The sequence below is a fragment of the Convolutriloba macropyga genome, unplaced genomic scaffold, assembly GCF_964194025.1.
Source record: "Convolutriloba macropyga unplaced genomic scaffold, txConMacr16.3 SCAFFOLD_2915, whole genome shotgun sequence".
Taxonomy (NCBI): Eukaryota; Metazoa; Xenacoelomorpha; order Acoela; family Convolutidae; genus Convolutriloba; species Convolutriloba macropyga.
This window is the reverse complement of record NW_027453590.1, coordinates 1-26,115: the sequence shown is the minus strand read 5'-3', so window position 1 is coordinate 26,115 and position 26,115 is coordinate 1. Positions and strand designations below refer to the sequence as shown.

Here is a 26,115-nt window from a genome sequence, read left to right as displayed (position 1 = left end):
GGTGTTTTGGCGGATCACAATGTGATGCCGGGGTATCATATATGTGATGCCCTACCGAATAAAAACAAAAAAACATAAATGGGTAAAGATTTTCAGAAAATAGATCTACGATTCTTGGTATTCGTACTAGGATCGTATATGATTTCTTGGTAATCATACAAGGATCAAATATGATTTCTTTGGTTTCATACAAGGATCGTACTAAGAAATCAAGTATGGACAGTATGAAATCATATATGATCCTTGTATGAAATCAAAGAAACTTCAACCCGGGAGGCGCACATTCACCAGGGAGCATTAAAAAACACTGGGGGGGGGGGGGGCAGAATAGATCCGAAAAATGTACAGAATAAAGCAAACAAGGTTGAAAGCAAGGAATTTTCCAGAAAAAAATTGATTCTGAGCTATATGTTGTTTTTGCGGGGTCAATACTTTTGGAACGGTGAATGTTAGTGATTCTACAGAAACTCCAAAACTGAAAATTTATAACTAGTTTATAAACTAATACAGTTTCAGAGTTTGTCAGACCTAGTTTTTCCTCCGCAAACTCCTGAATTTGAAATACAAATTATCAGGACACATAAAACCCAAAAACCCATTGGAAAAATTTATCTGCAGTATTCTAGCACGATTTTGTTTTGCAATTTGTAGACACAGCGCTGAAATTAGCTTCAACCAGAATCTATTAACAATTTTTAGTCTCAAATTTCATTAGTAATTGATAAATATATTCACAGAAATGATGAAATTATTTTCACCACTATTTTTGTTCAGCTGGTTATTTTATGGCTAAATTTTCGATTTGTCAAGCTGATCGAATTATTGTCGAACAGATTGCTTAAACTTATTATCAAACTTGTTATTCCAAAACTTGTTCATTCGACATTTGAACTCAGTCGATGAAAGCCTTAGAGAGTTTAAACCGTTTGTCATTTCCTAAAGACGTGAATTTAAATCAAATTTAATTTAAAATTAAAATTAAACAACAAAACAAAGTTATCGCGAATTGAAAGTGGCTTGACAAGAATCTATCTAAGCACTAATATGTGTCTTAACAGATAAATAAATCACCGACTATATTCACATGTATACAATTTTGCGTTTAAATTAACGGCATAATTTTGTGTTCAAATTCAGGACATTCAAACATATTTGCTAATTTTGTGCGTTTTATTTGATCAACTTTAGCACAATTTTGTCTGAACTTTTCTTAACTTCGATTAGTCAGATATGAGCTCTATGAAGAAATTTATCGTAAAGAAAAAAAGCGTTGAAAAGACAGAAACGACGCAGTCAGCGAGTACGACTGAAAGTTCCGAGAGGACGTCTGTGAAACGACAAGTTAGTGGAACCTCGGGCACTGTTGTTACCTCACAAATCAGTTCAGGAGGGGAAATTAGCACGGAAACTAGGTACGTATTCGAATATCTCCCATAACGTGGGTAACAAATATCTTCTATTACTCATTTCTGTGTTTTCCAATATTTAATCGTTACATAATTTACATACTTTTGGGTTTGATTTTCAATCAGTTTTTCTTTCATTACAACATAAGAAAGCCCAAAATTTCATCAGAACAGAACTGCGTAAAAATACAACAGAAAAAGAATCTGTTCTGTTTCGGCCTCCGTTGTATTTTATGCCCCCCCCCCCCCCCCCCCCCCCCCCCCCACTCCCCCATTACAATTTGTGTCTTGTTATACTCATATAGCACATTACTATGTAAAGAATAGCACGTGCGCCTGTTGGGTGTAAGAGTTATATGCCCACTAAGCCAGGGGTGAAAAAATAATTTCAGGAAAAATGCAGATATTTATGAAGAAAGCGATGAATTTTAAGTGGAAACGGAAAAAATGGATATTGTCACCACGTTGGTACTGCTACAAATACGTTATCAATCTCGGAGGTCAAGCCGAGTTGTTGGATAATTGAGAGAGGGCTATAGTTGTCAATTGTAATAAGAGCTATAGTTGTCAACTGCATAACAACTATAACAACAGCTATAACAACTCTTGCATAACTTACCGATGAGACAAATTTAAAGCGTCCGATGAATACGATAAAAACATGAAACTGTGACAAATTTTGCGTGGATATCAGAATCTCATTTTCCCCAACTCTTTTCTCTCTCCCAACTCTCGTTGCTATAATACATATATAGTTTACGCCCTTGCGTTGTTGATTAGACTAATTTTTCTAACCTGAAGCCCGGTTGTGAGGGTTTCTGGGAACAAACAAAAAGCAAATACTCAATTGCGTGGGCACCTTGGTGATTTGTGGGCACAAGGCTGATCACTAGAAAACTTTCTGATAATCGATTGAACTTAGAAATGATTTCAACTATGAGATCCCCAACCATGCATACCTTATATTTATGATCTTTCATCTAAAAAAAAAATATTTCTATCGTTATTTTCTCGCACTAATTATATAACTGAAATTTTAAAAAAGCGTAACTGAAAAAAAAATCCGAAAAGGAGTTTTTTCCAATCCCAAAGCTATTTGTTGCTAGTGTTCAAGAATTTCATAGTATTCATCAGGCGCTTACAAGTTATTTCATGGATTAATCTGTTGTTATCGCATCAAGAGTTTAATAAGAAACAATGACATGAGAACTGCAAATGAGTATTTTTAGAGCGGATATTTTCTATTGAAATTTTCTGAATATTACATGTGCTTCAATTTTGATTGCGGGACATAACCTTGCACAGGTGGGTTTTCACATAAAGTTTGTAGATTTCTCTTCACAAAAAAATGGCCATGATTTAAATAATTTAAGTATTAGGAGCGAAATCGGGCATTTTCCCTCTCATAAACTAAAAGCTCAAAGAAGTTGAAATTTTGTGATAATTCTTCTTAAAGCCCGCCGGTTGATTTTTATAAATGGCTTTGCAAAAACCTGGTGACATAAAAAAATGTTGAAAAACCGCAGCAACACAACAGAAAGCACTTTCAAAAAATTGAACAGCTGGAAAATGACGCTTACGCTATGCTATTATAGAAGGGGGCTAAAATTTCAATTTTGTTCAGCTCTAATTGAAATCATATCGGAGGTCCAGATCGAAATCGTCTCTCAAAAATGATGCTGAGCAAAACACCTTGCTTGAAATTCCCTTGCTTGAGTTTTAATCGATGTCATCTCAAATTTGGGAATGTCTATGTTGTTATAGAATATTAGCGGTTTGAATTGCAGCTTGTTGTTTTAAAATTATTCAGGCTGAAAACGGCAAAAATCATAACCTCCAAGACGTAGATGACCTCTGATCAGACAAACACAGACCAAAGTGGTTTCTAACAATACCATCGTGCGCTTGAAACGCGATGCTGATCAGACTTGTTTGTGTTCGCATCCTTCATCACACCATGAGCAGACGTGCGTTCAAAGTCGCTCTGGACACCTCGACCTTGAATTTCCTAACTGAAAACTTCGACTCTTTAAATTTTCTTTTCATCCGTTTAACTCTTAATGCCAAGAAAATACTGACACAGCTCTTAAGAGAGCCAAAATTTTAATCAAGGACAAATGATCGTAAGCTTTTTTCCGTTTCCAGTCTGAATAATTTTAAAACAACAAGCTACAATTCAAACCACTGAAATTCTATAATAAAAAAGACATTCCCGAACTTTAGAACGCTGAGATTAAAACTCAAACAAGGTAATTGGAATTTCGCCATGTTTCGCTCAGCATCATTTGTGACTTATCGGATAACTATTTTTCAGCTAATTATGGGGTATAACGGAACCAATGGTTGAAGAGCAGACAAAAACAATGCGTATTAATCTGATGAATGAAGTTGCAGAATTTTAAAAAATACCCAATTTAAGTTCACGACAACCTTTTCAAAAATATTTTTTCTAGGTTTCGTCAATCCGTGACGAAATCTAAACACCTGGATTAGAAACTTTGAAAGCTAAAAGTTAAGAGAATTTTTTAGAATGGGAATCAGAAAGGTAAGATGAATTTTTTTTCGGTTTAATCATTCAAAATGTGCCAACTGAACGTCTTCAGATGCAACTGAAAGTTCGCAATTATCTCTCAATTTTTTATAGGGTCATAAAACTAATTGCCATTCTGGAACCCGACATCCGACAAAACATTTTTTGTCTTTGAATTCTATCTAAAATTTTGGTTCAACAAGCGACTGACAAACGACTGCTTCAATCCCGAAAAACGGATGGGTTGTCAGGAAGTCGCAGCAGATTGCAATGACACCAACTGACACTCAACGAAGCAGACAAAAGCGAATACAAAAAAAATGCAAAGTACTTTTAAAAATACAAAGTTCCAAGTCTTGCTTTCGTTTGATTAGAAATTTCAATTTTTTTAGTCTTGTTTCTACCTCATTATGAGGAGACAAAGGATTTTATTGAGAACACTGATCAACATAAGATCTTCCAACTAAATTGAAGAAATGGTCTAATAAAAATGTTCTTAATGGGTTTTATCAGTTTTCTTTTTTGATTTCTTTTTCCTTTACAGACTCCATTCATTTCAAGTTGTTTTTACTGCTCAACAGCTCTACTCAATTGAGTAGATTAAGTAGGGCTCAAAAACAGCCAGAATTTTTTAACGCGAAAAAAGTATTTTCTGACAAAAAATCATAGCACGGCTAGTTTTGCATAACAATACAAAAACCTGAACGAAAAATAATCAAATCTTCGAGCTTACCAGCGTAAAAAGAACACTAAACGATAAACAGACAAAATGAATTTAAGAAATTTAAACAGCTTTGTGGCGCGTTTAGGAAAAAGGGAGAAACAATATAATTAAATGTCTATCAATTTCAAAAATTGCAAAGTTTCTAAACAAATCGCCTTAAATTCTTGCTGCTCTTACGCATCATCATAACTAAAATTTATCAACTGCCAAAATCTGTGGACATTATAGTAATTTTGGAGTTTTTTGGAATTCTTTTGGAAGCAGATATATTCAACACGAGATTGTCCAAAAATAGCAAATCGACGAGCTACAAGAATATAAAGCTGGTCGCCAAAGGTAAAAAAAATTTATGACAAAAATTGTTTAGTAGAAAAATTTTTGCACAAACTTTTCTTTAAAAAAAGTTATACTGCCTACAATTCGTTTTAGTTTTCAAAAACTATACAAATAACTGAGAAAACGGAAACATAGAGACATTCTGGAATGTAAAAATTCATTTTGAGTTGCCATCAACGTCGGTATAAGAAAAAAAAATTAACAATCTACTCCCAAGTTTTGAAAAAAACAGATTCATAGAAAAATTTAAAGACTGGTGCAAAATGTCTGAAAGTGATTTCTATAACCAGTATTTAGACGCTCATAGTCCCTTTGGTAGTAAAACCGCAAAAACTAGTAAAACCGGCATAGGAACTCCCTTTCAATTTAGTTTCCCTGGCGTTTATTTTTATTCCCGTTTTCAAAAAAAGTCATCGAAGAATGTCTGAACATATATATTAAAATTGGCACAGCAGCAATACAATACGTTAGTGGATTGTAAAAAATGGAGTGCCATAATAGCTGTCTAATGAATGGCTGGTTCGGCGGCTTTTATTGAAGGAATTAGACGAAATTAGCTTTTATGATTGACAGCTGGAATTTTATGATGTTTGTATTGTATTAGAAAAGCAATGAAACCCATCTTTGGGTGGTAAACTCTCCTTATTGCAAAAACTAGAAGAGACAAATTGACTGTCAGAAGAGACTGTGCAAATACTAATGAATTGTTTTGATCAAATTAGTTCTTATAGTCGACAGCTACTTTATCATGAGGTTTTAACAATGCTTTAGGAAACTAAAATTTTGTGAAAGAAACATAGTCTTAATTTCCAAAAAGTCCAAATGTTATCCAAGTCTTCCGTTTTAGACAATCAAGAAGACCGTGATAGCAGTCAATACCCAAATAGAATACCCTAATTAAATTTTTACAATAGCAGATGTTGTTAAGCATCATTTTATGTTTTGTCTAAGTTAATTAAAAATTACATATGAAATAGTTTTCTGTTGGTTAGAATTATTAACTAACGTTGTTGGGTTATGACTTTCGCAAGCGGAATAAAAAGCGTTTTTAACTAAGTAAAAGAATTAATTTCTCAAAAATGAGAGAATAACAAAATGATATTTTACAGTAGAATTTAGAGATTTACAGGAGAGATCTGATTATTAGATCAAGATGGTGATTTGAATTTGGGGATGAAAAAGGACTCAAAAATCAGCTTTATATATACCCATTATCAGTGTGAAAAAGTCAAGATACAAAACTAATCTTAGCACCGTGATTTATAGTGGGGGTCGCAAAGGTTACCCAATATGGTTTGCTTCTGCAAATCAGTCGCAAAGGGAACCATAAATGGAATGCATTTGCACTTTTCTAAGAATTCATTCACACTTCCGGAGATATCATCATCATTTAATACGTGCTGGGAAGATTTTACATCAGTTAATCTAACTCTAATAATAGTTATCTAGATTCACCAATTTGAACCGAATATTGATTCTCAGCACCATTTCTTGACGATTCATTTATATAATTTCTTTGATCAAAATCAAATTGCTTGTCTTTCTAATCTGGTAAGTCAAACTTTCTTTCTAATTCTCACTAAGTTCAAGACTATAGTTTGATCGAAATTCTAACACCCCCACTCAGACTTGAGCTGATTGCGTAGAGTCTGTTCCCATCAAAACTGCTCTGAATGTTTCCACTTTCGAAACGGGTAAGGACTTTGTGAAGATGTCCGCTGCCATTTTGTCTGTAGGAACGTAATGAATTGAAATAGTCCCATCCTCCGTTTTGTCCCGGATGAAGTGAAACTTTGTTTCGATGTGCTTGCTCCTTTTGTGCATGACTGGGTTTTGGCAGAGTCTGATACAACTTTGGTTGTCTTCTCCAATAGCTATTGGACGTTTCTGTTGGATGCCAAAATCCTCTAGAAGTTGTTTCAGGTAGAGTGCTTCCTGAACTGCTGCTGCCATGCCCTGATATTGTGCTTCTGATGAAAAAAGAGCAACTGTGGCCTGCTTCTTGACACCCCAGCTGAGTGCTGCGCCACGTCCGTTGAGCTTGAAGTAATAGCCCGTTGTTGATTTTCTGTCGTTCACGTCTCCAGACCAGTCTGCATCACTTTCCCCCACTAAATCATAACTAGCCTCTTTTGTGTAAGTAAGTTTTAAACCTTTTGAACCTTGAAGATATCGCAGAAGTCGTTTTCCGCACATCCAGTGTTGATTGGTAGGTGCATTCATGTGTCTGGACAGAATGTTGACTGTGAACATGATGTCTGGCCTCGTCTGTTTGGCCAGATACAGAAGTGATCCAACCAAGCTTCTGTAGATCCTCTGGTCCACTTCTTCGTCTCCGTTCTGTGCTGTCTGAAGTTTCAAATTCAAATCAGCTGGAGTTCTTGAGGGTTTGCATTGATCCATTTGAAACCGCTCAAGCATTGTTTCTATGTAGCGTTCTTGGTCGACTGTGACTTTGCCCTCTTCTCGTCTGATTCTTAGACCCAGAAACCAGTGTAGTCTCCCTCTGTCTTCCATGTGAAAGGTTGCTTCTAGTGCCTTCTTGACATCAGAGACCACTGTCATACTTCTTGATGCTACTATGATGTCGTCAACCCAGACCAAGATGAAGGTGTGATCCTCTGCTTCTGATCTTGCGAACAAGCAGTGATCGTTCCTGCTTCTGGTGAACCCCTGTCTCAGTAGGAAGTTTGCCAGCTCTTTGTACCAGTTGTTAGCAGCTTGTTTCAAACCATAAATTGATTTATTTAGTCGACATACTAACTTCTCCCCATCTGATCCGCGTTTTACAAACTCCTGTGGCTGTTCCAGATACACTTCTTCCTCGATTGGTGAGTGCAGGAAAGCAGTCTTGACATCAAATTGGTGCATCACATGGCCCTGCTTCGCTGATAGTTGAAGTAGAATCCTGAATGTCTCTGGCTTACAGGTAGGCGCAAAAGTCTCAAAGTAGTCCAGTCCTTCCACTTGTTTGAAGCCTTTCGCCACATAGCGCGCTTTGTATTTGTCCACTTGACCACTGGGTCTCAATTTCACTTTGTAAACCCATTTGCCCGGTATGACGTCCCTGTCTGTGGGTGGTCTCACTAGGTTCCAAGTCTCGTTGTCTTGGAGTGCCTTGACCTCGTCTTTCATTGCCCGGTGCCACTGGTCCCAATCGTCACCTTGCTTGGCTTCGTAGACTGTTTTGGGTTCCACATAGTCGCCCTCAGTCACAGCAAGATGGGTCCTGACTTCTCCAAAAAATTGCGGAACATTCCTTGCTCGTGTCCCTCGTCTGGGCTCTGCTCTGTCCGCGTGTTCCAGTGCATCTTCATTGAAGCCAACTGTCTCTAACTGTGAGAAGTCTTCTGTGTCACTGTCTTCTTGTGACTCTGAGTCTCTGTGACTCCCTCTTGTTGCAGTAGATCCTTCATCTAGTGCTGTTTCTCCAACATCCGAGGCCTCTTGTCTCAGTGTTGTTTCTTGAGTATTCACGCTCCCTGCGTCATGCCACTCCTCCTTTATTGCAGTAGATGTGTCCTGTCGTTCTCTGTTGTCATCATCTTGATGACCATCATCTGGGTGCCAGATTCCCAGTTCCGACCCATCATCTAGTAGGTCCGCCGTTTCTTTGTTGTCAGGGATTGAGCCCACTTCAGACTCCTTGATGATCACATCTCGAACTGCCATCACCTTGCGTGTGTTGGGTATGTACACCAGGTATCCGTTTTCTCCTTCAGTGTAACCCACAAACTTTCCTTCCAGTGCCTTGGGTTCAAGTTTGCTGACTTCTCTGTCCCTCTTCCTCATGAAGACTGTGCAACCAAAAATAGATAATTTACTAATTGAAAGCTTAGGTTTTATACCTCTCATCAGCTCTGCTGGGCATTTTTCTTCTCCTCGTCTCACAACCAAGTTTCTGATCCTTGCTGCGTGAAGAATTGCTGCTCCCCACATCATCTTTGGAAGTCCTGAGTCAATGAGCAAACATCTTGCCATCTCCAGCAGTGTCCTGTTGCACCTCTCAGCTAACCCATTCTGTTGTGGCGTCTCTGGTATGGTCTTCTCCTGTAGAATGCCTGCATCTAAGCAGTACGTCTCGAACTGCTCTAAGAGAAACTCCTTCGCATTGTCTTGCCTCAGCTTCTTGGGCGTCCCCACACTGAGAACAAATTTCTTCAGGCTGGCCAGTGCTTCACTCTTTGCCTTAAGCAAGTCCACAAACACAAACTTCGTGTATTGGTCTGCAAACACTATGCAGAACCGGAACCCTGACAGTGACTCTACTCTGAAAGGTCCCATCACGTCTGTGAACACCCTCTCCAGCTTCTCTTCTGCTTGGGTCTCTGCCACTCTTGCTACTGGAGTCTTTGTGATCTTGGCCAATGCACACACATTGCATACATCATCGAGTTCCCCCACTGTCTCTGGTGCATTCCTGACCACATCCGCTTGATTCAAATGACCCAATCGTCTGTGCCACTTCCTTGCACTGTCAAGTTTCACGCTGTTGGAACTCATCTTGAATTCTAGAACGCTGCAGGGTAAGTAAAACAAATTATTTTCTTGTGTTAGTTTTACCCGAGTTCCCTTCTGGAGTTTCATGCAGCTGTTTCCTCTCTCGAAAGTGAAGCTATGTCCCCACTCCGTGCATCTTGAGACTGATAGAAGGTTTGAAGAATAGTCCGGCACACACAGAACATTTTTGAGTTCGCATTGGAATTCCCCTTTGTTTGAGGGTATGCTGATCCTCACACAGCCTCTGCCCACCACTCTGGAAGCCTCTCCGTTGGGATTTCTGACCACTGATTGAATGGGCACAAAGTCCAGAAACGCATCGATGTTCGTCACTATGTGATCTGTACAACCACTGTCCACTAGCATGCCTGCTGTCTTCCACTGGGTAAGAGCTGCCCAGCATTCCTCGTCTGGTGTAGCCAATGTTGGACCCATTGCCACTGACTCATGTTTGCCTCCATCTCTTTGTCTCTTGCATGCCCTGTCTAGGTGACCCTTCTCACCACACTTGCTGCATTGTGCTGTCTCCTTCTTCCTGCAGTCCTTGGCAAAGTGTCCAGGGATCCCACACACAAAGCAGTTTCCTTTCTTGGGTCCCTTCTTGAAGTCACGCTTCACTGCCAGTGCCACTGAACCACTTTGTCCCTTGTGTCTCTGCACCGTGCTCTCATGAAAGTTCTGCAGCCTTTTCCTCAACTCTGTGAAGTTCGTTGCCGGGTTGAAGCTTTCCTGTATAACAAAACTTTCATACCTCATTGGCAGACCATTGAGGACCAAGGCGTTGAAGAGGGTCTCTGAGACTGCTTCCCCTGCTTCTTGTAGCCTTGTGAGCAACTCCTGTCCTCTGATGAAGAAGCTGTCCAAATTCTCAGAATCCTCGAGCTGCAGTCGAGCAAGCTGTGCCACTAAAGTCACCACTGTCGGCGTCTCCACACTCTGAAATCTCTCTTGCAAAAGCTTCCAAGCCTTTGCTCCATCTCCAATGCCGTCATCTCCCACACAGTCATGTTTCATCAGCATGAGGGTTGTTGCATCTAGAGTCAGTGCCAGATGGCACCACACATTGTTCCGTTTCTCCTTGATGTCTGCAACTTCCTTCTCATATGCATCCTTCAGCACCTTGTGGTTCTTCTTTTCATCATTGGTTGCCCCATTGGCCAGTGGCGCAGGCTCATTGGGTTGCTCCTCTGTCCCCAGTAGTGATTTGTAGAGTCCCTTCGTCTGCATCATCGCCACAAATCTTGTGCTCCAGATTGGAAAGTCCTGTGCCTTTCCTGTGTAGGTCAGCAGCTTCACTGTCTGTTGATCCATTGAAGTTTGAGCAGGCAAAACAGTTGTGAAAAGAAAAGGTAAGTAAGCAGAAAAGGATTATGACTGTCAACAACAAATTAGTTTTGTTTTGGAATTTAATTTTATGACTTAGAAAATTGCTGGGCCCATAACCTGTTGGGTTATGGACTTTCGCAAGCGGAATAAAAAGCGTTTTTAACTAAGTAAAAGAATTAATTTCTCAAAAATGAGAGAATAACAAAATGATATTTTACAGTAGAATTTAGAGATTTACAGGAGAGATCTGATTATTAGATCAAGATGGTGATTTGAATTTGGGGATGAAAAAGGACTCAAAAATCAGCTGTATATATACCCATTATCAGTGTGAAAAAGTCAAGATACAAAACTAATCTTAGCACCGTGATTTATAGTGGGGGTCGCAAAGGTTACCCAATATGGTTTGCTTCTGCAAATCAGTCGCAAAGGGAACCATAAATGGAATGCATTTGCACTTTTCTAAGAATTCATTCACACTTCCGGAGATATCATCATCATTTAATACGTGCTGGGAAGATTTTACATCAGTTAATCTAACTCTAATAATAGTTATCTAGATTCACCAATTTGAACCGAATATTGATTCTCAGCACCATTTCTTGACGATTCATTTATATAATTTCTTTGATCAAAATCAAATTGCTTGTCTTTCTAATCTGGTAAGTCAAACTTTCTTTCTAATTCTCACTAAGTTCAAGACTATAGTTTGATCGAAATTCTAACAAACGTGGTCCTAAAAAATGTTTGAGATGAATCTTATTTGACCGCAGTTTTGGGTGCAAAAAGAGGTCTGTAGAAATGAAGAACAAAATAACATATTATTTAAAAAACCTTCATAATTTTTTTTAATCTATGACCGACAAATGGACTGTATGAGTCAGGTCACATTGAAAAATTTAAATCAGGTCACATTCAAAATCTATAATTTTTTGACCTGCTATTCTTGATCAGATTTGCTTTTGCTTGAATCATCTTGATAGTCAAGAAAGCAAAATTCGCAAGAGATCCTTAACTGTTTTATCAATTATAATTTTTTATAGCACTTATAGCACTTAATCAAAATGTGAAAAGGTAGGAAAAGTGAAAATTTTTGAAAATTTTTTGCATCAAAATTTCAATATGAAAAGAAAAACATTAAAAAAGTATTTTCAAGGATAAATTCTGTTTTTCAAGAAATTTTCAGTGGTAAAATTTTGTATCTCTACGTTGAAGATATCGATCGACCAAAATTGACAGAAAAAAAACATAAAAGCCAGGATAGCATAGAGGTCTTAATCCCCAAATAAATTCGCAGGTTGGAACAATTAAAGGAATTCAGCAGATATATCGAGGATAAGCCGTGAACAAGAGAACTGCTTATGGGGAAACAGTTCGATTTCTATAGGTTTACTGCTCCAGTTATTGGAAACTAGTTCTGGAAAATTTTGAAGTATTTTTGTCCTAAAATTACCCAGATCTATATAATTGTTAATAAAAACAAATCGATTTTTTTTGTTTCAAATAGCATTTGACATATTGCGGCTAAAATATTTCAATTTACATCCAATTCTATTCAGCTCAAACGAACTCCAACGGACGACTGTTGCCTTACAAATGTTCTAACGGCTATCTTGCAAGATCTTACAAGAATCTTGCAAGATGATCGAAGCGTAATCTTGTAAAATTTTTTAATCTTGTATAATCTTGTAAGATACCGTCCGATTATGAATGGGAGCCTAGACACGTTGTTATCATTGTTATTTACTCGCGCCAACAATAATTGCTCTTGTGTTCAGAAGTGTGGACCCAGAAGTTCTGGCTTGGGCTAAAGACAAGAACTGCATTGAGTCTGTGGGGCAGAAGGTGGCCCTGTTTCTGAACAAATACCATTTGAGGGAGTTGAAAGAGTGGATGAAAAGTGACCTCAAAACATACCTGGACTTCTGCTCGAAGGTTTGCCAGTACCCGGGTCCACCACTATAGAAAAACTGACCAATCATAAAAAGCCATTTTTGGATTTCACGGAAACTTACTTAACATACAACGGTCATAAAATTTTTTTTAAGTTTGGCTGATAAACAGTCCATACAGTGGGCTGAAAAGAGCCACCTACAGTTTCGGAACAACATTTCTGTGCATGAAATTTCAAAAGTCCATGCTTTAACGTTTTTGGTGCCTTACTTACCATAAAACGTCAAAAAAGTTTATGGACCGTTTGTTGGGCAGTTTCATTCAATTTCGAATAATTTTGAAGATTCACAAAAATCAAAATTCGATAAAGAAATTATTTCTTTTTTAATTTTAAAAAGTAATTCTCGAAGTTCATTCGATCGCTGTTTTAATTAAAGAACAGTTGCGTGTTCTCTCTATGAAAAAATCAGATCTTTATTTTTAAGTTACTTAAAATTTAAATCTTTAATCACATTTTTAGCAAATTTTTTATCTAAATTTCGAATCAATATGTGATTAAAATAGAGCTGTTTGCAGGACATGGACCTTCATGGCATTGAGTTGCTAGACTTCAGCGCAGCCTTGAGAGACACGGATTGGAAGTAAATTATTGGAATATGGGACGAAAAGCAGGAAAAAAGTTCTCCACATTAATGAATCCGGGATTGAAAGGAATTAATCAATATCTATAAATTACGCAACGCTCCACAATAATGAGTTTGGCAATGAATGGATTTAATCAATATCTATTTCTCGATTGCGTCTTGTGCTCAATTTTTAAATATATAATGTGAAATGTTAACTGCAACAGAGTCCAAGAAAAAAAAACAGTAAAGTTTGGATTTCAGAATAATTTTGATACTTGTTGATGGGCTTAGAGATAATGCCAATTATTGCATAATGTAAGCTATATCACTTTGTATAAATAATCAATCACTTTGAATTAAATCGTTTTTGAATTATCGGCGGTTTCCCTCCGCTATTAATTGCGAAAACTACTGTAATATTTCGTACGATCCTACTCTTTATCGCACTGGCGTCGATAGGGGGGGGGGGGGGGGGGGGGAGGTGTTGAGCAACAAAAGTGGATTCAACGCTACAAGAGCTGCAAGAGAACTGAGGGTAATTTAGAACTTAAATATATGTCACCTGAAAGTCTTAGCGGTCAGACGCGACAACACTTTTGCCCTTCTGTGGGGTGGTAGGCCCGGGTCATTCGCCAAACAATTTTCCGTGATTCATACAAGGTCATATATGATTCCTCGTCAACATACAAGGACACATGATTTTTATAATTTTTCTTGGATTTCATAAGAAAAATTCTATATGATTACATGAAAATAAAGCAGAAAAAACGCAGATTTGCAACAAAGGCCATTTCAACGCTCTGTGGAGAACAATGATAAATTTTTGCTGTTTTTTAGTTCTCGGTTTAAAAATAAGATTTACCAGAAGTCCTCTTCAATTAATGTTTTTTTATTTGCCAATGACGCAAACATCATTGGTTCCGAGCAATTGCTAGCTCTATTGTAAAGTGATATTTAAAATAGGCAATCAATTTCGCAGAACGAAATAGTTTTAACTTCGCAAAATTAAATCTACAAATTTTTTTCCGGAAAAACTTCAATTAGGATTATAGCTCACGGTGTACCAGGAGGCACGTGCTAAAAACTGTAACTTTAAGAAACACCAAGTCATAATGTTGATCATATAGATGTAGTTCAGGCCACAGCACCACCAACACTACACATTCAATATTAACTGAAGGCGGAACACCGCACACACGGCAGAACAATATCACATTTATTAACTCAACCTCGTTCGCAGATCTCATGGAATGACCACATTGATTTAGTGCTCAAAAATGCATTAAAAAGCTGGCTTATCTTCGACAGGTTTTGTCTTCCAAAACCAAAGTCGTCAACAAGTGACTTATGATTGAAAATTTGGATCTTTTCCGTTTGTGCCCCCCCCCAGTACGTTATGCGCTCCCCAGTTACAGAGCACGTGCCATTACATAGTAAATTACTATGTAAAAATATTGCACGTGCGTCTGGGGGATGCAAATAATATGCGCCCACTAAGCTGGGGGGGGGGGGCACAAACGGAAAAGTTCCGAAAATTTTTTCTACTGATTAAAATGCCCGTTCAATGCTTTACTACATTTAGGTCAAGTTTGGTGTCCTACGAAAAAACTACAGCACTTAGAGAAAATCCAGATACAACGTGCTCAATGGTTAAGTATCAAAAAAATTAGAACTCTCAGATGCAAAATACAATTATAACGTAACTAAGAAGGGTCTATTACTAGTTGGATAAAAACTGTATATTTCCGATCTCAATTTTTCGAACAAAAAGTTTAGTCGAAAAAACAATGCTGAATGCAAGTTATTTACGGGAAATCACTGTTAATGTCTCACAAAAACAAAGTTAAGCTATGGCGTTGCGCAAGGGTCACTCTTGGGTCCACTATTTTTCCTGTTATACGTTAATTATTTCCCGAAAATTTGTAAGTCAAACAGAATTAGTCTGATAGCAGATGATACTACAATTTACTCTTCTGCAAAGCAGAACACTAGTTTTTTTCTATAATGAAGTTGAGGAAACAAAGAGATGGTTTAAAGAGCATAAATTGACAATTAGTGACAAAAAATGCCGCTTAATGAATTTCGGAAAATGTAAATACTTGAACAAAGATTTTATAGGTAAAAATATACAAAATGTAATTAAAGTTATGTACTTAGGCATCAATATAGACCACAAACCAAATTACAAATCTCATATCGGAAAAAAAAAAGCAAAACAGATGAGCAAGTTTTGCGGAGCTTTTTACAATGCAAGAAACTACTTTACATAAAATCAATTACTACTTGTCTATGAACGCAATGCTAAGTCTGTAATAACTTATGGTCTTATTGTTTATGGTTGTACAACCAATAAAAACCTGAACGAAAGTTTAAATCTGCAAAAAAAAAATTTTTCGAGCAATTGTTTTTTAACTGAAATTTGATTCCGCTCAATCAATAATGAGCACATTCAAATAGCTCAGTATATTTGAACTGTATGTAACAGCAATTTTTCGTGAACTTGTTTTGCAACTGGCAGACAAATCTGTTCATAAATTTTTGAGTAAGAAAAAACTTCTTGCTAGACGAGTAACTCGGAATACAAATAAAAGTATTTTACCGAGCAAACGAAATCATAAAGAAACAGGAAAAAAATCTTTACAACGACAGCTCAGGTTGGCTCACAATTCTGTTGTTGAAAACAACCTAATCCCAGAAGATATAGCTAAAATGAACCGCCATCAGTTAAATTTTTTGACAAAAAATTTTACTTTACATTTTCGAAAATCAAAACTTGATAGATATGTTTTTTTTTGACATGCGTTATGTCTCTTCTAATATACTTCTGGGCTACCCACTCGATGAGACATAAGTCTCTCTGGGATGCCCGCGAGGCGGTAACATCTATTATTTTACATATTTATATTGCTGTTCTGGTTAAATTCAAATTCAAATTCAAGAGCGGTTAGTTATGCTTCCTTTTCGAAAACAAAAGTGAAAATAATTGATTATATATGAAATATAAAACGTTGAGTTCAGCCAGATTCCCGTACAAACTAGTCACATGATCATTGAATTAATGTCTTGCGTTTTCAGTTGAATGCTTGAGTCTTTAGAAGCACAAATATAACTTAAGAACTTACTGCCTATTTAAAAAATGTGCTCAACGTTTTCGCGAAGAAGAGAATTAATAGACAAAACCTGAGAGATTATCGACAATTTTGTCATAAGTTGACAAACTCATATTTGGAACGCAACTTTGCAATTGATAATACAAATAATGAAATTTGAGGCATCACAAATGCCAGGAATCACATAAGTCATGCGTTAATGACGAAAATTGAAATCGTAGATAGAAGGAAAACATAATATATTAACAATAATTATAATTATTAGAAGATGAAACAAACTTTCCTGGTATTTATACAAAGATGATAATTGATTTCTTTGGTTTCACAGAAGGGTTGTACTAAGAAATAAAGTATGGGCAGTAAGAAGTCATATTTGCGAGGGTAACAAACTGGGTCAAGAAATATAGACTCCGGTATAAAAATACGTAGGCCGAAAAATATGTATATCCTAAAATCACTGCTGATAAAATCCGTAATTTCTCTGAGCTAGATGACTAAATCTGACGTTTTATATCTCAACAATTGATATGAACTTCTTTTCAATTTTGTGCACCGACTTTTACAATTTTTTTAAAATTGTGAACTACCATGCAATAAAAATTGGCCAAAACACTGATTAAACTTCTTGTGATTTAAACTTTAGAAGCCTTAAGAAATTTTCCATGATCAATTCTCTGGAAGCCAAATTAGTTATTTGGAAAATTTCCACACGCCATCGGGGGTAAGATATTTTTCTTTTATTAATCACATCCTCAGCGCATTTTTCCAAAACTCTCTTCACACGCCTCAATAAACAACAAATTTTGGGCCTAAATAAGATGGGATACAATTGTTGGGATCATTCTGCAATTCGGGCTCTGCCATGGGTGTAGACACCCTTAACTTTTGGTTCTGATTTCCCTAGTTTTCCAGGAAATATATAACGAACAAATTTTCAACGTTTTGAACAATGTTTGAGTCCACGCTTTTCTTTTTGCACTTTTGTGACTTAGTAACGAATTTAATAAAAGTGACCTACCAAAGGTTTTAGCGCCCCGTTAACTATTTAACTTCATTCTAAGAAGTAAACGTCAAAAATCTATTGGTTAGAATTTGAAGTTTTTTGTGGGTGGAAAATTCCCGCTTTTACTGGGGTTTGACCCCACAGTATTCGTTACGTCACTTCGCATTGCGCACTGACTTGAATTGCGCGTTACGTGACGCATAATTATATTCTGGCTAACAATTCTAAAACATTACTTAATAACCATATGCACTGCTTCCTACGCTATTTGGCCCTTACTTTTGCTTTGCTGCAACCGAGTTAATATTAACAAGCTTTACTTCTCTCTAAAATGAAGAACGAAAGCGTGAAAAAGTCACTTGAGAAGTCAGAGAATGTTCTAGAAGAACAGCGCAAAATTGTCAAGCGAAAAATTTGCAAAAAAAAAAGACCAACACGTTTACAATAATTGCTATGAACTTCGTTCAAGGACAATTAAAAAATGCGAGCCACTCATATCACGCTAGAGGCAAGAACTCAAGCATTCTACCGATAGATCAATGATTCTATTGCACTGCACGATCTCAACGATTTTATCCGTTGAACAGTTCTCTATCTTGCTTCTCTGTTTTTAGCCCAATTTTAATCCAAGACACGCTGAACTTAAGCTAAAAAGTCTACCTCTAGGCGCATATTACAATTCGTAATGTAACGAGATAGCAGTAGCAACTAAAAGTAAAATTTTCTCAGTTACAGTCCGTTGAGAACCTTCAAAATCTAAATACTTAAAATTTATTATCAAAGGTATTCGTGGAAATTGGAAACTAATAATTAATTTTCAGAACTGTATAATAGCTACAAATTTTACAGTTGATAACACTATAATTGAAAATTTTCAAGTTCAAATTGAAGTCTTGTTTCTACAGAGCAGTCTCGCCGCATTGAGTCATCCGAAATTTCGAATTTGTCTTTTTCATCAGTTAGTCGCAGACGTTAGGAAAAAAGTTACGTAACGCAGTTTTGGGAATATTTTATATCTCAGTAAGATTGCATCATCCTTGACTGTTTTTCCATCTGCTTCCTCAAATTCCGCTCGTGATGCTGTTGAATCCGCTTTTGCATTTCAATCCGCTTTTGTTCCTTCAAACTTTTTTCAGCCAGATTAACTACGTCATCCAGCATTTCTGTATCCTCGCCGCCCCAACCTCCGGGTTGCGATGACTCGTCATCAACCCAGTCGTCCAGATCTCCGGCTGCGATTCCAGTGGAATAGTAATTACCAGGTGTGTCGTTGTAATTTGAACTTACAACCGGATGATGTTGAGTTTTATTGCTGTAGCCGTTGAATGGCATGTTGGGTGATAAAGGGTAGTTGCTGCCGGATGAACTTTTTCTGATAATTTTTGGGTTGTTTGTGACCTGAAATAAAAGATATTTTTGACTCTGGTTGTAGTTAGCTTGAGCTTAGAAGGCCAATTTTGGTAGGCAATGATAAAAATGCGAAAGGCTATTTACAATTTTTTTTATGAACAGTGAATTCAACCAAGCGGAAAAATATTAACTTACCACAATGACAACTTATTAATCTAACAAGAACTCATAAGGTCGAGCCAAAATTGAGCATAAAAAACCACGCGACTACAAAAAATAGAATTTATTATTGTTCCGACCCCCACTTTAGTGGGGAGGGAGGAACTATATACTCAACTGGGTTTTTTTTTGTTCAGTCAATTTCGGCCGATCGATATATTCATCGTAGAGAATTGTGAGTGGTATCATTGAAAAGCCCGTCCAGCGTAGAATAGGGAAGTAAACATTTTTTTTCGATTTTCGCTTTTTACAGGGACTTATCGAGGTTTAAAATTTTGTGAACATTCGACTGTTTTTGTTCACATTTTCTGTAAATTTTGCTAAAATTTGGCACAATTTCGCTAATATAACTCAAAATAAGTTAAAATTTTTAACGGAGACTGTTGTTGTTACCGTTTGAGATAACAGAGCGCTCCTGAATTGTTTGATTGAAGTTTTTTTTTGGCTAAAATTTTTGAAAAAAATTACAAAATTCAAACTCTTTTCAACAAAAATGGCACAAAATGTGCATTTTTGGTCCACTTTGTTAAAGTTTGCCAAACTTAGTGACCTAAGAACCTTGAAACAGACTCCCTAAACTGAAGAAGAGCGCTAATTACAAATAGGCGCCGTATGAAAGTCTTCTGGAATTAAAACTTTATAAGTTTTTTGTAGATTTAACTCGATTATTATACAAAATGCATCGTTTTTTTTAATATTTGAAGAACTCCACGCAAAAATTGGTCTAATTCGCAAACACTTGGAACAATTGGTCGGTTTTCTGGGCGCGCGACAAAATCAGGGAGAGGTTCGACAATGTCATGGATTCTTAGAACCAGAGACTGTTTGGTTTTTATTTTGATGCTGCATTTTTTCAAAATATTTTGCAATTGTTTTTTTTAATGTTAACTACTGACAATATTTTTTTCACGGCTCCGTTAATGATAACTCCCATTTAAGTAAATTAGAGGCCGAATGTGGATACAGTTTGTTTTCAGAGAACCAAAGGGTTTAGAGGAATAGATTTAATAAAAATTAAGTGAATTCTTCTCTTTTGCCTTCAATTGTTATTCTTTTGGCGGTCTGATTTTTAAGTTTAACCACTCAAAGTTCTCAATTTCTTCCTCAACAGGTGCAAGTGAACCTTTTTTAATCATTGGGTTGATACCTAATGTCTTTTTTGTTATTAAATGTATTTGTTTTAAGGAAATTTGTGATTTTTTGAACTTGTCAATTTTTTATAATATTTTAGTCAACATTTTGCTTATTCTCAGTAAAAACAAGTCAATCATTCCTCCGTATAGAATACAAACTAATTTCGTGGCCTAATGTCTTAACAGAAGGTTTTCTTGCTTTTGGTACTACGAGTTTTCATAAAAATTTTCTGATTATTGTGCATAATTTCCCATTTTTGCTGTTGTTTTTGTTTCTTTTGTAAATTGTAACATCATTTAACAATCTATCAGAAAAAAACTTTTACAGAAATTGATACTGAACATATCATTTGATTTCATAACATATGGTTTGAAGGGCTGCGACACCGTTCTCTTGCAGAATGTGGTAGAGTTTTTTATTTTTGCCCTTTATTTGTTGTTAATTTTTGTTGTCAAATTCCAAATATTGTGTAATTAAAAGTCTCAGTGGATATCGTTAAATAGCTAATGGTTGTTTTAATTAAATTTCTAAGAAAAAAGTAATAGTATCTTCTTTAACTTATCCTTTTTCGTTCTGGTTTGCGTTTTTTTTCGTATTTTACAATGTTGTATCATTTTAGTAAATTAGCCTCATTATTTAGAGCTCTTTTCAATGTTTTTTTGAATCAAACAATAATATTTCTGTTGTTTAAACGTTTTAAATTATGTCTTCAGGGCTTAGACAAATTGTTTCAGAAGAATTTTGTGAAGTTTTAAAACTTTTCAGTTTTTGTGGTTCTTTTTGTTGCCATTTTGTGATAGTTGTTTTACAAAAATACGCTATGATGGTCAAAGGAGACGCAAATGAAGATGTTATGTTCTCGCGAATAATATCTTAGAAATTTAATGGCTTTAAAACTGTGGTTTCGTAAAGTTGTTTGTGAAACTTATTAGTTCAGCTTGTATTTAATGTTATTTTATAGTTTTATGATTTAGTGTCATCAATAACAGTCCCAATTATTTTTCCGAGTAGTTGCAAGACAAACTGTCTACTCTTTTAGTCGAAAGATTTGTTGGCTATGAATTTTGAAACTAATTTTTTTTAATAAAAAAGAGATTTTTGAGATCTGCCAATTTTATTTCTGTTAAATTGTAGCTAAGCATCTCTATACACAATTCACATCATTTACCTATTGAAAAACAATTTGCTCTTCATAACGGTTTTATTTTCCTCAAATGGTCTTTCTTCTTCAAACAACCAGTTTTCATAAAACCAATTTTCGTGATTTTTGTTTTCTTTTCACAGTATCACTAAAATGGGCGTCATTTGATTTACAAATGTCGTTACCTTCAAACAATCCAAACGAAGATTTCTATTGTTTTTAGTGATCACCTTAATATTTAGTTGATTGGGGGGACATCGTTTTCGTGCATAATTTTTCGTGCAAATTTTTAGTTTTTGCCTGTAATTGTCGTTCTTTTTGTAGTCGCATGATATATCCTGGATAATGGAAGGCCTCAGTCGCTCTCTATTGAGGTATAAAAGACTCTCTCAATGATTTCATTTGATGCGTAATGTTTCTAATTAGCTCGAATTTAATTCTTTTAAAAAAGCAATGTTTGAATAAACTTTGCCCTTTTTGCTCATTTCTAGTCGACTTGTTGCCAAACCACATTGAGGAAAAGTCCCATATTTTGTTCCAAAAAAGTGCCGGTTAATCTTCTGAGTATAAATTTTATCTGATGCCATTTTAATTTGGTTATTAGTGGTTTTCAAAAAATGGACAAGCAGTTTTGGTCGTAATTAATATTTGTAACTATTTGGTTTTTATTGCCGTCTTTTCTGGTAGTCATATTATGGTAGCCACAGATCTCATAGGCCCTCTAGAGTAGATTGTTTTGTTCTTTTAGTAGTTTGTTGAACGATATGTTGATATGTTATTTTTTTTATCTCTTCCTCATTTGGTAGACAATTGAGTGAAAAATGTAGATGAGCGGGTCGGAACTTAATGTGCGAACGCACATTACCGAGCCTCCTTGTCTAATTTTTGGATTGAAAAAACAAACTCACTGATTCGCCGAAGCTTCCAGATATGACTCTACTTTTAATGGAACTAATGCCTCTTGACTACTTCATAAATTAAACCACTGCCTAAATTCCGTTATAGCCGTCTTCAACCCATAACTCTCCGTTCTTAACATTGTCGCTATTAGACCTTATTACAGAGCACTAGTAAAATTAGTGAAAATAATCAATATAACCGACAAAAGTCTGGCGATTCGCCCTCAAACAACCGGCGAGCTGTTGCCTTCGGTAGCAACCAACTGGGGATTAAGGATGATGGCATTAAAGGGGGCGGGTGAGGGGGGCCGTCCAGCGTTGGGGGATGGTTGGGAGAGGCTGGACGAGAGGGGGTCCAACTCGTCTATTGGGGGAGTGGGTGGGAGGTGTCACTGAGGGGCTGAGGGCTGAGATTAAGAACCGCCCTTCACACCATGAAATTGTCACCTCAAAACAGTTTTGTCACCTCACACCATGAAATTGTCACCTCACACCATGAAATTGTCACCTCAAGGCAGATCGCATACTTAGAGACTAGTAATGCATACTGCTCTAAGAGCTGCTCAGTCACTCAAGGCCTTCCGTACTTCAACTGTTAATCCGGTTTTTGAGGACCAAAAATTAAGGGTCAGACGAAAAATCGGTCAAGCGACAAAACGCATAAAATGACCACAGGAGTACATTTTCTAAACTTCATTTAAGAGCAATTAGAAACAATTTTGATTCGACTATTGGCAAATTGCCGCCAATTGCGTTTATCAGTCTTCAAAACAGAATCAAAGTCACTTCGATCACGCAAAAATCAAGAAGTCAAGCATGAAAAAAGTGAAGTGGTCAAGCCAAGTCAAAAAGCATACTAGAACATGACAAAAATATTCGCTACAAAATTATGTTAAGAGCATAACCAACTACAGCCGGAGGCATTGCTCTTGTGCGACCTGCGAGGGGTTGGGTTTGATTATGGTTTAACTTCAGTCTAGGAGGCCAGCCCGGCAGTAAGGATAAAAGCCTGAGGGTAGGCGAGGCTTAACAGGCTGAGGGTCGTCTAGATTTCCTCAAATTGCCTTCACGCTACGAGTTTTTACCTCCTCAAGCTTTGCTGAAGAACGAGCTCATAGAGCGCTGCTCATCAACTTAATGCCCTCGTACTTCACTGCTATATACTGATTTGAATTTGAATTTACTAGATACATAATATTATTGCATCGGTTTACAATAAATTCTGTTTAATGAAAAGTTAATTCACTCAAGCAAGCGGAAAAACATTAACTTGATTAACAATGTCAACTTATTAATATAACAACAAAAAACAGTTCGAGCAAAAATTTGCATAAAAAAACCCACGAGACTACAAAAATTGCTTCAGACTTCGTTCGAAATATTAACTATTTTTAGCTTGAGAACACAAAATCACTGATCCCCCGAGGCGTTATTAGCTTCGCGATTACCCTACTTTTTGAGATCACGATGAAAATCTGGGCGGCTAGACAATGAGAAATAATCCAAATTAGCTCAGTGGCTAGTGTAAATCATTATTCACTAACCTATCCAGACGCCCATTAGCGCGTGACCAAGTGGCTTTATTACCTGTGGCTCGGCTTAGTAAAATTAGTACGCCCCAGAGCTCCAAGATACAAACAAAGCTTAACAGATATTAGAGTAAATGTAACGATATTATTGCTAATTTATTGAGAGAGGGATGTCTCGCTTTTTAGTTAGGTAGTCTTGATTGATCGAAGATCTTTTCACGGTCATTCACCCCGGAGCTAACGCTAGGGACCCCTAACTTTACTACGATAGAAATTTACGGAACAAGAAATTATTTTAAAATATGATGAATATTTGGACAACTAAAAATTAACAATTTTCAGAACGAATAAAGCTCTGCTGCTTAATATTGGCGTTGCTTATTAATTACATAGGTGATAATCGATTGTCTTGTTCAGTATGGGTAAGAAACTATTTTTTAGCAAGGTAGGTAATGTATTTATTTGAAAAATAGCTCGCAGACCGCTGCAAAATAGATGTTACCGCTTGTGGACATGTGGCGAAATATAAAAAAAGATCATTAAAAAACTAGGTGAATCTTCTTTCACAGCTAGACATCCTTACGTGACTTTAACTACTCCAATTAAAGAAGCGAGTCGTTTTGAGAGTCAGGCAAGCAACATGTAAGAAAAAATTCATACAAATTGAAAATTAAACTCTGATAAGTGAAAAATGACGTCACGCAAAAAAAAATTCTGACAAAAAATGCACCAGTGAGTTAAAAAATGCTGATTTGAAGTGACTGTGAGGTACATATCGCAAGACAAATTTTAACAACGAAGTAAAAGAAAGCGAGAGAAGGCCGATATCAGCTGGACCACTTACCCCTTTAACAGTTATATAAAACTAAATATGTAAACGAAATAAAAACTCAGAAGGCCAGCAAATGATGGAAAGAGCAAATTAGTTTTTAAGCGGCGGAAATCACATGCCAAATTGCTGTTTTGATCTTATAGGACGTGCTCAATTGGTGGAAAGAAAAGTTAGTGACTATTAACTTAAAACACAATGTTTAAATAACTCACCCTGGGCGCCATTTCCGAGAAATAGTCTGGTTCGGGTTCCACTTCTTCGACTGCGTTCAGATTCTTCCGATAATTGTTGATCAGATTCTGAGTGTTGTTAGTATTACTTTGTTCAACTGTCACCTGTTTCAAATCCCCGCCATCGCCCCAGCTGTCGTCATCACCCCAGCTCGCAGCAACTGATGAATGTTCATTGTGAGTGTAGGAATTGTTCTGAAAGGCCTGCTGGTATTTTAAAATAACTCCATTTGTCTTTCAGGTTTATAAAATGGTTCTGTGATCTCTCGATCTTACTTAGAGGTAAAATCACGATAACTAACTTTTAAATGAATTTAGCATCTTTATTCTTTGAAAAAATTAAAAATATTATTAAAAATTAATTAAAAATTTGAAAAAACTAAATTTTCAATTGCAAAAGAGACAAAACAGATTTCGACAACCAGCTTTCGACAAAACAGATTCTTTCTAAAATTTTTGATCATGTTAGTATCAGATTTCAGTTATGATCAATTTCTCTGCAGTTGAAATTAGCCTGAAACTTCAGACATTTGCTATCATGAGCTTCACTCAATTATCCTATTTCTCCAATATTGGTACGGGTAGATTATTAAGCTATAAGACTGCCACGGTTTGATTTTATTAAAAGTTTAATGGAGTAATTTTGATTCCTCGTTTGACGCTGCAGTGCTGATGTGAGGTAGCTTATTTGACGTAAATGCGTCTCCTATCTGATGATATGCAACTGGGGAATCGAATTCATCCGGACCTTCTTGTGAAGAGCGTCTTGTTAGGAAACAGAGGAGCTGTTTAATCAGAGCCAGTATCTTCTCATACACACCTCTGATGTTGAAGAAAATTGTCTGCATCATCACATTTAACTGAAAATGTTAATTAAGCATAACTGGATGGGTCGCGAAAGGATCTCTGAAAGATGGGTTAAAAAACTAATAAAACTGACCGAATAGCTCAATTCATTTCTGTAGTTTTTTTCACCACTAAGCAATTGTGCAGAAGGTAACGATTATATTTCTTTGAATGACAAAAAAATTTTAAAAGCAGAAAAAACCTTTTTCAGTAGACATAGCAAAACTTAACAACAATAAAAGCAAAGGCCGGACGAATCGCTTTCAAACGACTGGCGGGCAAGGTTATCAATTAAGAACAGCTTCAGTTTGTATGGAGATATCGTATTATTTAAGCCCTATTATTTATTTCAAGTTAAAGATAATTTTACAACACTACTATATTTAAACTGAATAATGGAACAAATTTCGTAAACAACCGTCAACTGTGCCGAGCTGTTTCAAAACTGACTGGGATCAATTTGACAGGCACAAAATAAAGG

The 26,115-nt window shown here is 36.5% G+C and overlaps 2 protein-coding genes across 2 annotated transcripts; one reads left to right on the top strand and one right to left on the bottom strand.

Annotated features, from left to right (window-relative positions):
• The first annotated feature begins 1,081 nt into the window (after positions 1-1,081).
• Positions 1,082-13,716, top strand: LOC142358396 (uncharacterized). Its single transcript, XM_075409802.1, has 3 exons — positions 1,082-1,412; positions 12,601-12,757; positions 13,292-13,716. The coding sequence occupies exons 1-3, from the start codon at positions 1,231-1,233 to the stop codon at positions 13,358-13,360; spliced, it is 408 nt and encodes a 135-aa protein (XP_075265917.1). The 5' UTR covers positions 1,082-1,230; the 3' UTR covers positions 13,361-13,716.
• A 4,495-nt stretch (positions 13,717-18,211) lies between these two features.
• Positions 18,212-25,644, bottom strand: LOC142358395 (uncharacterized). Its single transcript, XM_075409800.1, has 3 exons — positions 25,441-25,644; positions 24,771-24,994; positions 18,212-18,852 (listed from the first exon to the last, which is right to left on the bottom strand). Exons 1-3 carry the CDS (start codon positions 25,637-25,639, stop codon positions 18,472-18,474), a joined length of 804 nt encoding a protein of 267 aa, XP_075265915.1. The 5' UTR covers positions 25,640-25,644; the 3' UTR covers positions 18,212-18,471.
• Between the last annotated feature and the right edge of the window lie 471 nt (positions 25,645-26,115).